The 16,336-nt window shown below is 35.7% G+C and overlaps 2 protein-coding genes across 2 annotated transcripts; one reads left to right on the top strand and one right to left on the bottom strand.

The window, feature by feature from the left end:
• Positions 1–5,302: 5,302 nt before the first annotated feature.
• Positions 5,303–6,250, bottom strand: LOC105101065 (olfactory receptor 10AG1). The gene has a single exon (XM_010994170.2). It carries the CDS (start codon positions 6,248–6,250, stop codon positions 5,303–5,305), a length of 948 nt encoding a protein of 315 aa, XP_010992472.2.
• Positions 6,251–14,893: 8,643 nt separating this feature from the next.
• On the top strand, positions 14,894–15,751 carry LOC105101059 (olfactory receptor 10AG1-like). Its single transcript, XM_010994164.3, has one exon. It carries the CDS (start codon positions 14,894–14,896, stop codon positions 15,749–15,751), a length of 858 nt encoding a protein of 285 aa, XP_010992466.3.
• Positions 15,752–16,336: the final 585 nt, after the last annotated feature.

The raw sequence follows: 16,336 nt of genomic DNA, 5'->3' as shown, positions 1-16,336 counted from the left end.
ACAGGCACCTCTCCCCTGTGTGGCCCAGTGTCACCCACATCAGTGTAACTATTAAACTTTCCTAAACTCCTCTCAGTTTCTGGTAATTCTTTACCAACCCACGTTACCAGCCCGCTGCATTGTGACCCACAACATTAAATCAATCAATCAATCAATCAAAATGAACAAACCAAAGCAAACACATGGCTGCGAGAACAGAGTAGTCGTTACCAGAGAAGATGAGGTATCAGGAGGGGACGGTGGGTCAAGCGGGTGAACTCTGGTGACAGACGCAAGCTTAAGTTTTGTGGTGAGCACACTGCACAGCATTCAGGTGTCAAAATACAATATTGTATACATAAAGCTTATATCCTGTTATAGAGCCAAAAAAGGCTGTCTGCAGTTGAATATCAACATAGAGACAGATTTTATTACACTTTCTTGTACATAAAAGGGAGGACACGTTGGTGGCTGATCAGTCGTACTTCCTCCCAGGAGAATATTGGGGTGATGGTCTCTTCCGTTTTGTAATCTCCCTGCCCTCTGCAGCCTAAGCTGGCAACGCTTTTGTTGAAAGGACTTTCTCGAATACTTTGTGACCGCCCGTGGATGTCACAGTGTTTCACTCCCTTTGACAAAGCTACACTCGCAGGTTTCTTTCAAAGTAAGAACTGCTCTACTGAGGTCCCTGCTGAGATACGGAAGGGCAGCCCATGGACGTTTCCTAGGGGCTCCGTGGACTGACTCAGATGGTCTGCGAGCCACATCCTTAATGTCCTGAAAGCGCTAATTGTGTGAGAGAGCACGTCTGTGGTCCCTTGAAATGGCTCAGGTTTTAACAACAAATTGTACAAGTCTTTAGTTCCATGCCCTGTGCTCAGAAGCCATTTTTAAAATTTAGGATTTTTTGTTTGCTTTTACCTTCTGATGGCTTCAGAAAATTTTCAAATTTTTCAAACACTGGAACCTTGTTTATTGGTTCTTTCCTTAATTTTTCTCCTGTTACATTTTACCTTAAGCAGTAAGAAGATTCTAGGCACCCTTTCAACATTTTGCTGGGAAATCTTATCACTATAATCAACTTTATCACAAGTTCTGCTTTCCATAAAACTGCAAGAGAGAATTTTATGAAGCTGCGTCTGTGTAACAAGACTGTCCCTCCCTCCAGTTTCCAGTAACAAATTCCTCTCATTCTTTCGAGCCCTCACTGTCCATTCCAGGTGATTTAGACTTTCCCTATCCAGCTCCTCAAAATTCTACTTGCCTTCCCCCAAATCCCACTTACAAAGACACCCCTGCCTTTTTAGGTTTTTATCCCAGCAGTGTTTCCCTAACAAGTAACAGTATTTGTGTTATTGATACATTCCTGCGTAATCACCTGTAGCAAGCTCGGTGACCTAAGATAACACATCTTTATTTCTTTATATTTTCAGTGGATTAGGATTCTGGCTGCTTTGCAAGACACCAATCAAAGCATCAGAGGGGCTGTGGTCTCATCTGAATGTCTGATGGGGACAAACCTGCTGTCATGTACACTCAAGTTTTTTGGGGATAATTTATTTCTTTGAGTCTGTTGTCTGGGAGTTTCTCTCCATTCTCTGTTAAAGACATGAAGGTATCAAAAGACAAGGCGTAGCCTGGGATAGAATATTTGCACATGTCATATCTAACAGAGCACTGTGTCTTTTACACACACACACACACACACACACATATATATTATACACATATAAACTCAATAATAATGAAACCAACAACCCAAGTAAGAAGTTGACAAGCAATTTGAATACTTCATCGAAGAAGATACAGAGATGACAAATAAGGCCATGAAGAGATGGTCACGTCACATTTGATTAGGAAAAGGAAAATTGAAAGAAAATGAAAAGTCACTAGATACTTCAGAATTGGCAAACCACCCCCCCCATACACACACACACACACACACACACACACACACACACACACACAAAGCTAACAAAAACAGAACAGTGAAGCAACCCCACCCTGATAATGCTTAGTGCTGGGGAGGACTCAGAGCAGGTGGAACACACATGCCTTCCTGGTAAGAATGCAAACTGTCTGGGAGGGGCAGCCCCTCTGGAAAATGAGTTGGCAGTTCATTATGAAGTTAATTACACTCTTAACATACACATTTACCCAGAAGTCTACTTTATAGAGACAGAAAAACTTGTATTTACACAAAAATTGATTACCAAATATTCAGGGCATCTATGCTCATGACAGTGAAATTCTGGAAACAGCTCAAATGTCCTTCATCCGAGGAATGGGCAAATGAGCTGGGGTACCTGGTGCAGTGGGATATCACTAAGCAATGTAAACAAACAGACTCTACCGCCATGTGCTGTGCCGAGTGAACATGGCAAATGCTGAATGCTTTGTGCCCAAGTGAAAATCCAGGCTTAGAAGCCTTTACCAAGTGATTCCATTTATACGACATTCTGGAAAAGGCAAAACCACATGGACAGAGGGCAGGCCCTCTGCTGGTAAAGTTGGTGGGACTTGTTAACTACAGAGACAAAAAATGAGAATTTTGATGGCTGATTGAACTGTTCTGTATCTTGATTGTAGTTTTGATGATACATCTTTTTAAATTTTTTCATTGAAGTATAGTCAGTTTACAATATTGTGTCAATTTCTGGCAAACAGCACAATACTTCAGTCATATAGGAACATACATATATTCATTTTCATGTTCTTTTTAACCATAAGTTACTACAAGATATTGAACATAGTTCCCTGTGCCATACAGTATAAACCTGTTGTTTATCTATTTCATATATATTAGTTATAGCTGTAAATTTCAAACTCCCAGTTTATCCCTTCCCATCCCCTTTCCCTCCTGGTAACCATAAGTTTGTTTTCTATGTCTGTGAGTCTGTTTCTGTTTTGTGAATAAGTTTGTTTGTCTGCTATTTTTTAGATTCCACATATAAGTGATCTCATATGGTATTTTTCTTTCTCTTCCTGGCTTACTTCACTTAGAATGACCGTCTCCAGGTCCATCCATGTTGCTGCAAAAAAAGTGCATTTTAATTGGTATGTAAAGTTAAAATTTACTATATGTAACTTACAAAGAAATTTAAAGTATTGTCAACTAATGGAAGCATCAATGTGATGTTATTCCTGACCCAGTTTAAAGAATACATTTTATCCTCATTCACCAGCCAAGCTCCCTTGACAACTTTACCTCCAAGGCCAGCCTGGATGTTCGGAAATAATCTCAGTTAAATATTGTCAGGGGGTCTTTGTGGCCCCACCAGAGTCACTTGCTGGGTACAGACACTTTCATGCTTGTGGCTAACACAGATCAGAGAGAGGGACATGTGGACGATGATGCTAAATGATGTTAAAACAAAATAAATGTAGTTTATGTCACCAATGTTATGATGATATTTGCACAATACTGTTAAACTTGGGCTACATTTGAAAAACAGTAAACTGAAACCTGTCAAGACGAGGGGCCAGCTCATTCTTCCTGATGAGGCCATTTGTAAATATTTAGCTGACTTTATTTTAACGATAAAATTTTAGTTATAAGAACTGGTTATCACAATTGCATGAATCTTCAAGGGAAGATGGTTGGGACGTAACCACAGATCAGTGCTTGTAGGGGTATCATTACTCACAAGCTCTTGAAGTCGCTCTCCCCACTTTGGGATGCTGTTGCAAACAACGCTGCAGGATCACAGGCTTTGTGAGCCAAGTTGTAAAGAAAACCTATGGAGCCTGCACATGTACCAGTGCGTTATGATGTCAAAATCACATGGGAGCAGCAAAATGGCTTTTTTTAAAAATATAATAGATTTGTACAAAAACTGCTCTCAAATATCTGACTGCAGGACAAATATCTGAAAGCCAAAACTTCAGAAATATGCAACTCTTTTTTTTGAAATATCAACAGGTCATCCTAAGACATTGCTTATTACTCTGTCATTGCCACTCAGAGTATATTAAATTCCTGCACAATCCTAATGAAAGGTGTCTGTCTTCACAGCTGTTTATACCCACAAGAGTTCATACATCCAATGAAGGTGTGTTGTATACACGCATGGCAAAGAAAAGCACCCTGGGAACTCCCAAAGTGTTCAGTGATGCCACACTCATAAAAAGTATGAAAACTTGCACGCACCAGGAGCATTTCCTATGACAAAATGACACAGCTAACGTCGACATGCACGTGTGTACAATTACAACTAAAACTACCGAGTGGCGTAACTGTCAGAAGAAATGCCGGCAGAAGTTCTCAGGAAAAGATGCACCAAATAATCTCTACATGTCAGTTGCTGATTTAAGAATGAAATTGAGAGGACAGGCATTAATGATTATATTGACAGACGTTCACTGTCCTTGATAACATCAGTTAAAAGGTTTAACAGTTTCAAACCCCTTAAAGAGGATTAAAAACACGAGGAATCGATTAGGGAAGGCACACTACTGGAGTGCAATTGTGTGGACTTCGGAAAATTCAGAAGATAGCTTTTAACAAGTTTCTATGCTTTACGTTAACATATTTTTTTTAAAAATTATAAATTGGCATAACATTAGCTGTTTGGAGTGCAATGATGAAAGAGGAGAAATAATTCAAAGCAAATTATTCTGGGGCCAAAATTACTAAGTAGAATGTAGAAGAAATGTGTGCAAAACAGGTTGAGAAAAATAAGAAAGCCCCCTACTATCACGCACTTAGGAAGAGAACTAAATGCGTGGAGGGCTTTCCCTCTGGTGTTACGACTGGAGCAATTCCACACGAGTGTACAGTGGGTTAAATAAATCTGCTCCCAATGTTTGCAGGTCCGCTGAAGTGTCTGGATTTTTCCAGGAGTCTGATGTAGGGCACAGCAGTGTTCAGCTCTCCATTCTCTCATTCAATCCCTCCTTCAAACATTTATTTTTCAACTTTTATTGGCCAGGTTCTATGCTGTAGAATCAAAGAATGTTGACGAATACAAGTGTGAAGATTTAAGCAATTATTTAGATGAATGATGCCACGTATTTACCAGTATCTTTAAGTCCCCAAAATCTCAACAGACTGAATTGTGGTTTTAGTTTTTATATAAAACAAGTGAGGTGCATTGCTCTTTTATTTATAGAGCAAGATTATTCTTTAGAAATGGAGCACTGAAGAGAGATTCATGTACATAACATGTATCTAAGCACAGTAAATTGTGGGTTAGTATTTTAAAGCGTCTACAAGTACGTTATAAACTGGAAGAGGCTAACTTACTGGAGGAAGGTAGAGACTGAAAACATTTCTCTGATAACCTTTTGGCAAGGAGCTAAAACATATACAATTAAACTCATCTCAGAATTTTTTAAGGAACAGTTTTCTCAGTGCTGCAATCACATCCTTGTTCCTCAGGGTGTAAATCATGGGATTAAACATCGGGGTCACTATGGTGTAGAAGAGAGAGAGCAGTTTGTCAGTTCCTGGAGAATGACTCGATTTTGGCCTGAAGTAGGTTATGGTTGCAGATCCAAAAAATAAAAGCACAACCAGCAGGTGGGAAGAACACGTGGAGAAGGCTTTGGCCCGACCTCTGGCTGTTGGCAACCTCAGAAGGGTGGAAATGATTTTGCCGTAAGAGCCAAGTATCAACACAAAAGGGACGGCAGCATCCAACAGAACCACTACACAGAGTGATAGCTCGTACGCAGAAGTGTCTCCGCAGGCCAGCTTCAGAACGGGGGGTATGTCACAGAAGAAGTGGTCAATGCGGTTAGAATGACAGAAACGCAGAGAGAAAATCTGACATGTTTGCCCTATCTGCACCGGGACTCCACTGATCCAGGAGCCAACAGCCAGCTGGATGCACACCTTCTGGTTCATGACCAGGGGATAGTGCAGAGGGTTACAAACAGCCATGTAGCGGTCATAGGCCATCACGGCCAGCAGGAGACACTCAGTGGTTCCCAGTATAAGGAAGAAGCACATTTGCGTGGCACAGTCCAGCACAGAAATGCCTCTATCCTGAGTCCAAAGGTTCACCAGCATCCTAGGGAGAGTGACGGACACGTAACAGATTTCCAAGGAGGAAAAATTTGCCAGGAAAAAATACATGGGTTTCTGTAGTGCAGTGTCAATCCTAGTTATTACTACGATGAGGCCATTTCCAACTAAGACAATGGTGTAAATGATGGAGAACACCCCAAACAGTAGCCCTTGGAGGTTGGGAAGGTCAGAAAATCCCACGAGTACAAACTGTGTCACTGTGGAAATGTTGTCTTCTGCTTCCATTTCTTCACACCTCATCTGTGGGGATGATTTAATCAGAGGCACCATTATTTCACTTTCATTGGCTCTTCTTTTTCTATCTGTAAACAGGATGGGATGCCTTCTGATTTTTCAACTCCCTCTAAAAACCAAATCTATACTTCCAGGTCCTCTGAAAGTGTGGTGAAATGTATTTTTCATTATTATTAAATCTATCTGTAAGAAAAACAATCCCTTTAATCTTTTACTTCTGCTACAGACTATAGTATTTCTTTGTTTCTGAAGACATGTGGTTGTAATGTGCTATTCATTTGAACGCTCCAACTGCAGTATCTGAGTCTATGTTAAATTATAACAATCATTTCATTCTTTCAGCTAAGTGTTTCTCCTTACCTCTCAATTCTCTTTTTACAATGATTAATTCAAAACTAATTAATTTGACTTCACAAGCAAATATTTTGTAAGCCATCTAAAGTAGTTTTAGGGGAGATAAAGTTAATTTCTAAAAGTTATGGTTTAACTGTGGTATTTCCAAAGTCCTATTTAGCTTTGACATTCTCCATATAAAATCTGCACTCAGAATTTTTACTCAGATTTTTTTGGGGAGGAAGAAAGAAACTCTAAGGTGGCCTTCCTGTCCAGAAACATTCAAGAAGTAAGAGGCATGTTCATCAAGCAGTTATGATCAAGAAAGCAATTCTAACTAGCATGTTCACTCCTCACCCACTTATTGTATGAAACACATCAATTGCAACTCATCTCTGAGAACTTTCTTAATTACCAATATCCTCAGTAATTGCTATTGTTCTTCTAAACCCATTTAATTCATTCATTCTTTTTTCTAGCACATGTGTGTTTGAGTTCAGGCATGTGAATGTGTTGGGGTAAGATTGCCCATCTTCACTATATACTTTTTGTTATAAATAAATTATATGCTTCTTTTGCGACTCTAGCCATCTTTCTATGCACTGTGTAATATATTTGTTTCACAAAATGGGATTTACTAACTTCTTGAATAAATTACAAGTGAATCAACTTGATTGCTTCTTTGAAATAGCCCCCAAGGTGTAAAAGAGGGTTCCTACCAAAATTTAAATCTCCTCTCCCGCTTCTTCCTCATATGTATCAAGCATGCCTTTTGTGTTGTGTGTGTGTGTTTGTGTGTGTAGAATTTATACTCTTTTCACTCATTCTTTTTGAAGTAGCAAACTACTTCATTGTTTCCAGTGTGATGTACATAACTTTCAAGTTATGTGTTAACTAATTTGGAAGTCAATAGAGACTAGCCCCTGCAAGGAAGAGACACATCTAGCACCATATTCTAGGGGTGTTAAGTGAGGACAATGGTCAATGTTTCAGCTACAAAAATGTAGACACATGTGGGGCACAATCAACAGTTCATGCAAAACCTGGACATCCTGAGGATTCTCTGTGATTAAGAAAAATAAATTAAATAATAGTTTCCTTTACCATCTACAGCATTCCTGACTGTGTATTAAGGTACTAAAGGCATTTGAACCTTGTCCCTTTTATTATATAATTTTTTCAATGAAAATGGGATCGTAAGAAATGTAAAAATGCTATAACTTAGTCTTTAAAATGGTCAGAAACTACTGGCTGATAGGTGACATTACCAAGACATGATATCATGTGTAGAATACACAATCATGTCTTCTTTTCTTATTTTTTTAACATCTCATCCTGACACATTAACTATGTTTTGGTCACCTGTTTAATTCAATGTAGAGTGTAGTACTTGGGCACTGATTAAAATTGTTTGTTGAGTGAATCTCCAATCTTTTTAGACTGGCATGAGTGATTCACCTACATCTGATGATCTATTACCTTCAGAAACTGCCATCTCCTTCATTCTCTTTATTGTGTGGGCTTTTCAGGTAAAGTTTTCTCTCAATCTTTGATTCTTTCTATATATTCCTTACTATGGGGAAGTACATTTGAAAGTCATACTAAAAGCAAGGTGCCAAAAAACAGCCAGAAAAAGTAAGAAAAGAGAACCTGATATCAAGACTGCAGTGTTCTACATTTACTAAAATTTGATTTTCCCCCTTTTTGTTTGTCAAATGGAAAAATGTTTTATGAATATTAAATGGAATTATCAGTGTAAAACCATATGCAAAGTAATAAATACAGCTTTTCAAATCCTATCCAAATTGTACTTATCTTCCAAACTCAATCTCACCTACAAAAATTTCCTCAAATCTTGCAACATATCCGTTGCTCTCCCTGACTTCTGGAATCGTTCAGAAGCTTCTATGTATACAACTCAGAAAGGAGAACACTAAATAATTTAGCTAAACATAGCCACTTTTGTTTTTACTCATATAATTTGTGATTATTTTTCTGAATTTTTTGATGAAAATAATGATTTTCTTTGGTGTGGGGATTATGATATGATATCAAGTATAGCATCTACATCACAATGTGTTTAATACTCTTTAGAGCAAGTTTATAAAATCAAGTTGAAGATAATAAAGAGGAATCTAAAATTGGTGAATGCAGTCCAGAAGCCATTTTCCCTTAGGAGAATTCTCTAAAGATGAAAATGAAAATATATCAATATCTCTTTAATATATTCTGATTCATTTACCATAGAACTTTATTTTAACAAAGGATCTCTTTGATATTAGGAGAAGGCAAATCCTTTTTAATAAAGTCCATTCACTATCTTACTCCTTAGTTACATGCAATTAATTTTTATGGGATATCCCCAGATTTAATACACGCAAACTACTCAAATATACGCTTAACACATAGTAATCACCTAAGATGATTACGATGATGATGAAGAGGCTGGTTATCTTTAGTATACTGGTCCATTATACTACAAAGTATTTTGAAATGTCTCATTTGATAATATAATGCTAGTAGTCAGAAAAATAAAAAGACTATCTGAACCATGTTTTGAAATTAACCAATCATAAAAACAAAGGATTCTTTTAAAAATTTTCTGTAATGAGTGTCCTTTTGCTGGTGCTAAATATATACAGACATATGTGAAACTAAATTTGGTATTGGATAAAAAAGTTATGCTTACTTGTTTGGATTGAAATTAAATATAATGCTTACCTTTACTGATTGAGTTAAAAGACAGACAGAAAATGAGAAAGTTGTTGTTGGCTATTTTTTTTTTTTTTGACAGTGAATTCACTTTTATTTGAAACAGAGGGTAACTGCCCTCTAAAATATGTTCTATTGTCATAACAGTTAGTGTTCTTCAATAAGGAACAGTCCTTACCCTCGGGATCAGCTCCTTCCCCAGGTCACTAATTGAACTAACCTTTCTGACTGCCTCTCTGGGAGTTTGGTACAACAACCCAATGGACATACCACTCCTTCTCTAAATTCTCTCCATCCCTTTTTGTATTTTGTGATTATTAAGATATATAAGCATGTACAATCCAAAATTTATAATTATATATTATTTAAGATATAAAATGAAGATGTTCTGAAAAAGATGCAAATGTTATCAGTGAATTTATTTTTAACAAAGTTACCAAGGCAATTGAACACAGAAAAAAATTGTCAACAAGCAAGCAGTGCTGGGGTGATAAGTAATGTATATGCAAAATGTAATTTTTTAAACCACATCTCATGAAATACAGAAAATTAATACAATACAATTAATACAACATTAATCACAGACCTAAATGTAATAGTTAAAATTATAAAACTTTTAAAAGAAAACATTGAGAGAAACTTTCTGGTCATGGTTTAAAGCAAAGAATTTCAGATATACACCAAAAGCACAATCCATAAAATAAAATAAACATTAAATTGGACTTCATCAAAATTTAAGACTGTTGCATTCTAAACAAAACCATTCAGAAAATGAAATACAAGCCACAGACAGAGAATATATTTGCATATCATTATGTTTGGTAAAGGTCTTGAATGCACATGTAAAGAACCCTTTAAACTCTATAGTAAAGGACAAATAACCCCATCAAAATATGCAAACATAGCTATTTGCATTTTGTATAGCTATTACACCAAAATATCATAAGCATATACAAAAATAATCAAAATATTAGCTCATTATGGAAAATCAAATTAAAACCACGATGATCTTCACACCCACTAGCATGGCCATAATAAAAAAGACAGAAAATAGCAAGAGTTGAGAAGCTGTGGAGAAATAGGAACTCTTATGCATTACTGATGGGAATGAGGACCTACATCCACTAAAAATTTGTAAATGAAAACTCATAAAAACATTGCTAATAATAGCCCCAAACTGGAAATGATCCAAATGTCCCTCAAGTGACAAATAAATAAATTCATTGCTATATCCTATATCCATACTGTAGAATACCATTCACCAGTAAAAACTAATGAACTACAATGGAATACTACTCTGCCATAAAAAAGAATAAAATAATGCCATTTGCAGCAATAGGAATGAATCTGGGGATTGTCATTCTAAGTGAAGTAAGCCAGAAAGAGAAAGAAAAATATCATATCATTCAGATGTAGAATCAAAAAAAAAAAAAAAAAAAGAACACAGTAATGAACTTATCTATAAAACAGAAACAGACTCACAGATATAGTAAAAAAAAAAATGGTTATCGGGGAAAGGAGGTGGGAAGGGATAAACTGGGAGTTTGAAAATTGCAAATACTAAACACTATATATAAAATAGATAAAAAACAAATTTCTTCTGTATAGCACAGGGAATTATATTTCAATATCTTGTAGTAACCTATAATGAAAAAGAATAGGAAAACAAATATATGTATGTATATGTATGATTGAAACATCATGCTGTACATCAGAAATTGATACATTGTAACTGACTATACTTCAATTAAAAAACAAACAACAACAACAAAAAAACTAATAAACTACAGACACTTAACTGTACATGAAGGAACCTCAGACATGCTATGCAAATGAAAGAAATCAGATGCAAAACAATAAATACGGTATAATTCACTTTACATGAAATGTCCACAAAATGCAAATATGTAGATAGAAAGAGATTAGTGCTTGCCCAGTGCTGGGGACAGAAGAGAATCGATTTTATGCCAACTCTAGGCTTCCTTCTGGAGTGACGAAAATGTTCTAAATTATATTTTAATGATGGGTGTACAACTTGCTATGTTTACACAACAGTTACTGAATTTTACAGAAAAAACAAGTAAATTTTATGCTATGTAAATTATACCTTCATAAGTCTATGAGTGAATTCAATTGATCACTCGTGTGGGTCTGTTACTGGAACTTCCTGTTACATTAATTTATTTGTCAACCTTTACCAAAACCACACTCTCTTTGGTGCTGTAGTTGTGCATGATCTTAAAATTTAATTGTGTGATTCCTCCAAAATTACAAAACATTATTTGGTTATTTTAGTTACATTGTCATTATATGTACACTTTTGAATCAGACTTTCTGTATCTATAAATAATTTTGCTAAGACTTTATTTGAAATTGAATTAAATGTACATACTAATTCCATGAGTACTGACATTTTTACTGTGTTAAGTCTTTTGGTCTATGAACAAAATACTTATGTCCATGATTTAGGTCTTGTTTAAATTCTTTTATCATTATAGGTGGTCTTCAGCCTACAAATTAAAATAACATGTTTTGTTGGATATATTCATAAAATTTTAATTTTTATTGGAGTTATAAATAATCTTACTTAAAATTTTCCATTTCCATTTCTTCATTTCTAGTTGTGAAAGAAATTATTAAAAGCTCTACAGAATATCTAACTAGCTGAAGACGTTTGATTATTTACTGGTGACACCTATAAGGGAAAAGAACAAAGCACATGAAAGACGAAATGCCTGAGTGAGTGGTAGAGTAAGGCATCCCTGAAAACGAATGCCATGGCCAGAGACAATTTTGGTCACTTTCCAAAATATCTGCATGGCAAGTATAATGAGTTGGTCCAATTAAAAAGTGATTAACAGAAAGAACTAATTCCCACAAGACAGAAAGACATATACTTTTACTTACAGAGCACTATTTGCTTTGAAGGAGAACATTGTTTAGAAAGGTATTTGCAACTCCTGGTATTCAACTAGTTTAAAACTAAATTTCAACAGAACAACATTATATGTGTGTGTATATATGTGTGTGTGTGTGTACGTGCACGTGTGTGTGTATGGCTGAATCGCTTTGCTGTACACATGAAACTGACACTGTAAATCAACCATACTTCAATAACAAATAAGAATAAAAAAAGAACAACATTTAAAAGACTTTGTATCAAAGAAAGAGATCATTCCATTCCAGTCCATGAAGGTAAGCATGAACTTTTTAGTCATTATTTACATTTTAGATTAGTTTTCTTAGCTAATTATATTTTAAACATCAAAGTTCAAAGAGTCCAAATATTTACAGGCTATTAATGGAATAAATATATTAACCGGGTATGTTAAACTATATTTCAGGCAACATCTACATTTTCCTGTAGAAAATCCCTGAAATAAATGATTAAAACAATTTTAAGATGTATTGTTAATTATAATGTAGCAAAATTTATTAAAATAATTGAGACAGTTTTGAAAAATATTTTAATACAAGAAAATTTACTGAAGAAAGCAGTAATTAGCTATTTTAAAAAATGAGTTTGCACACTACCATCTATAAAATCATTATTCCTAAAGAGACATTATCTTGAAAAGGAATCTAAAAGTTTAGGGCACTGAAAAATCCTTTGACATTATTCTTCTCTGGCTAATGAAATACAACAAAATCAGACTACAAATATAACTAACTGTCTTTGTCCTCAGCCAAGGGGGTTTAGAGCCCTGAAGTCATTAGCTAAGTAAGAGAGAAACTGTCCTGTGTCCCTGAGAAAAGTGTCCAACTGCAGAAAACAAGCCTCCATTAAAAGGACATGGGAATCAAGTCTCTGCTTACTGTTTACACTGAAGGACTTCTGAGAAAGAGGACTGTGAATAATAGCAAGTTTAGAGTGGGGAAGAATCACTTCTTTGTACAATGAAAAAAACTCCAAATTCCTAGAGAAAATTCTCAGTATTTTTATTTTAAGGAAATATTTCATACAACTATAATATTTAAGGAGGTAAATAGAAACTGGAGAGAGATTACTTAATGATTCTACTTCTTAGATTTCAAAGACTTTACCATGCAATTACTATTTATTATTCACAATACATGTGGAAATTAAAAAAAAATCATTACTTCTTATTTGAAACTTGACTTAAATCCTGTTTGAGCAAATTAGTGCCTCAGTCAGTTGTAGATTATTAATTTCTAATTTATTTTTAAATTACTTTCAAATTTTACTTCGTTCTGTTGTGTTTTTCCAAAATCTTCACCTATTGGAGAAAAATTAAAGCAGGACTTAAAGGTGTGAGTGGAGAGACAGAGGCGAACACAAAATACAATAATGAGAATAGCATTTCGCACGCCAGTCATCACTGGGGTAGACAATACATCTGGTTAATAATGGAAATTGCTCTCCATTCGTAGATCAAATGCTTGTTGAGTGATTTATATAATATATGCAAATGTTACATTCTACAGTCTATTGATATTACCCATTGGAATAAAAGTAACTTGGATTTTGAGCCCGAAACATAATCTGAATCACATTTACATGCTGTGATCTTGGTTGATTTATATAACATTTTTAAGTTGAAGTTTATGTCTAAGTAAAAGGGCGACAGAATTGCTTCTGCACCATCTTGAGGATTAAATAAAATAGTGTCTGTGGATTCTCCTAATACAATGAATCACTGCAGTCACTCATCAGTGTCCCATTTTTACCACGTGCACTGATGGTTTGCAAGCTGATTTCAAATAGTGTCTCCCTGTTTTCCTCCACATAAAGCTGCCTGCAAGAAGCTGCATGTTTAAATGGAATCCTCAGATCCTGGAATTTGTGTACGTGCTTTATTCAGCACCATACGGATAATCCTATCAAGAGGACTCCAAAACTCTTTGCAATTTCTCTTCCTTTGACACTATGTCTTGAATCAAAAACTTGTCTATTTATTACAGGAATTAACACTCAAATGCAAAACCAGTATCTGAGATCTGATAACTATCCTCATGACTGAGTTACTTTATGACTTCTTTCAACTGAAATAAACTCACTATAACAACTATCAGAACACAAAAAAGTCACAAAGATCACCCCCTAAAATCACTTTTTCCAGCTTATTTTTATTGTAATTACATGATGCCTCAAAAAATATTTGAGACAGCTTAAATCAAAATGTGAATAAATGCAATGGTTTTTTAAAATAACATAAAAAGGATAATTGATGGAAAATGTCATTCCAAACAAAAGTGTCAAACTTATTGCTATAATTAACATTTTCATGATTTTTATTTTCCCTTTATTTTCATTAACACCATTCCAGTTAGACTCTGAAATTCCTGTCACAAATCTGAATAACAAAACCTAACATCACTTATTTCATTATCAGTAGCAAGAAAACATAGCCATCTCTCAGCAGACGTAATTCCTTATAGGAATGCTTTCTGAGGGATAATTTTTAGCGAAAGAATGAACAGTTTTTTAAGACACAGCTTAACATCAAGTTTAGATGTTTCTATAGGATTCATTCTTAGTGACTTTGCGACTTTCAAAAGCACAGGGTACACTTTTCATCATTTAGCAAACTGCAACTCAGGCAGATAAAGTGACTTTACATATTAAATTCTTTATTTTCACAGATGCTGCCCAGAGACCAAACAGCAGAAGGCAATTTCTCTTCAGTCATGGTGTTTGTTTTCTTGGGATTTTCTAACCTTCCAAACCTCCAGGGGCTTCTATTTGGTCTTTTCTTTCTCGTCTACATATTCATCTTAACAGGAAATGGTCTTATCATCATAATCACGAGGGTGGACTCTGTTCTCCAGACACCTATGTATTTTTTTCTGGCCAATTTTTCCTCTCTAGAAATCTGCTATGTGTCTGTCACTCTTCCCAGGATTCTAGTGAACCTTTGGACTCAAGACAGAAGCATTTCTTTGCTGAGCTGCGCCACCCAAATGTGCTTCTTCCTTGTTCTGGGGGCCACAGAGGCATTTCTTCTGGCTGTGATGGCTTATGACCGCTACATGTCCATTTGCAGCCCTCTGCACTATCCTCTGGTCATGAACCACAAGATGTGCATCCAGTTGGCTGTGGGTGTCTGGCTCAGTGGAGTTCCGGTCCAGATAGGGCAGACATGCCAGGTGTTCTCACTGCCCTTCTGTGGTTCAAACCAAATCAACCACTTTTTCTGTGACATCCCCCCACTGATCACGCTGGCCTGTGGGGACATGTCACTCAATGAGATATGTGTCTATGTAGTTGCTGTATTATTTGCCATGATTCCTTTTCTACTGATTATTGGGTCTTATGTCAAAATAATTTCTACCATCCTCAAGTTGCCCTCAGCCACGGGTCGGTCCAAAGCCTTCTCCACCTGCTCCTCCCATCTCATAGTTGTGCTTTTATTCTTTGGCTCTGTGACCATCACCTACTTACGGCCCAAGTCAAATCATTCTGCAGGAAGCAACAAAACGCTGTCTTCTACACTATTGTGACTCCAGTGTTGAACCCCATGATATACAGCCTTAGGAACAAGGATGTGACTGCAGCTTTGAAAAAATTATTACTTAAGAAGCCAGTGTGGGCATCTTAAATGTCACTTTTTAATAAATCTGTCTCAAAGCTATCACAAAATATAATTTAATTTCACTCTACCCATATTTACTGAGAGTGTGATTATTCACAATTATTATGATTTTAGGTTCCTTGCCTGAAGTCATTTGTGGCTGCATCTTTAATGAAAAAAATTAACTTTGTATTCTTTATGAAAAATCCTCCTTTTCACAGCACATTACAAATTTATCCAGCTTTAAAATTTTTAGACAATTTTAACTGCTAGAATTTTGTTTTAAAATGTATAGAAAATAGTTTGTCTTTACAACTGGTAAATTATTTGCAAATATTACACTGGCATTTTCATTTGTATTTGTGAAATATTCACTTTTAATGGTAGATTTATACTAGATATGTGCTGAGGGAGTGAACCCAAGACTAACTTAAATCATGTGTTTAATTGTGAAAATAACTTAAAAAACAGAATGAAAACCTTTGATTGCACCCACTTTCTCAGTATGAATGAA

This window comes from Camelus dromedarius, chromosome 12, assembly GCF_036321535.1.
Source record: "Camelus dromedarius isolate mCamDro1 chromosome 12, mCamDro1.pat, whole genome shotgun sequence".
Lineage (NCBI taxonomy): Eukaryota > Metazoa > Chordata > Mammalia > Artiodactyla > Camelidae > Camelus > Camelus dromedarius.
Note: the sequence above shows the minus strand (reverse complement) of the source record. Positions and strands in the feature narration are given on the sequence as shown.

What these genes read in the sequence shown, in the direction of transcription:
- LOC105101059 (XM_010994164.3), top strand. Translation starts at nt 14,894, where the DNA reads ATGCTGCCCAGAGACCAAACAGCAGAAGGCAATTTCTCTTCAGTCATG.
- LOC105101065 (XM_010994170.2), bottom strand. Translation starts at nt 6,250, where the DNA reads ATGAGGTGTGAAGAAATGGAAGCAGAAGACAACATTTCCACAGTGACA.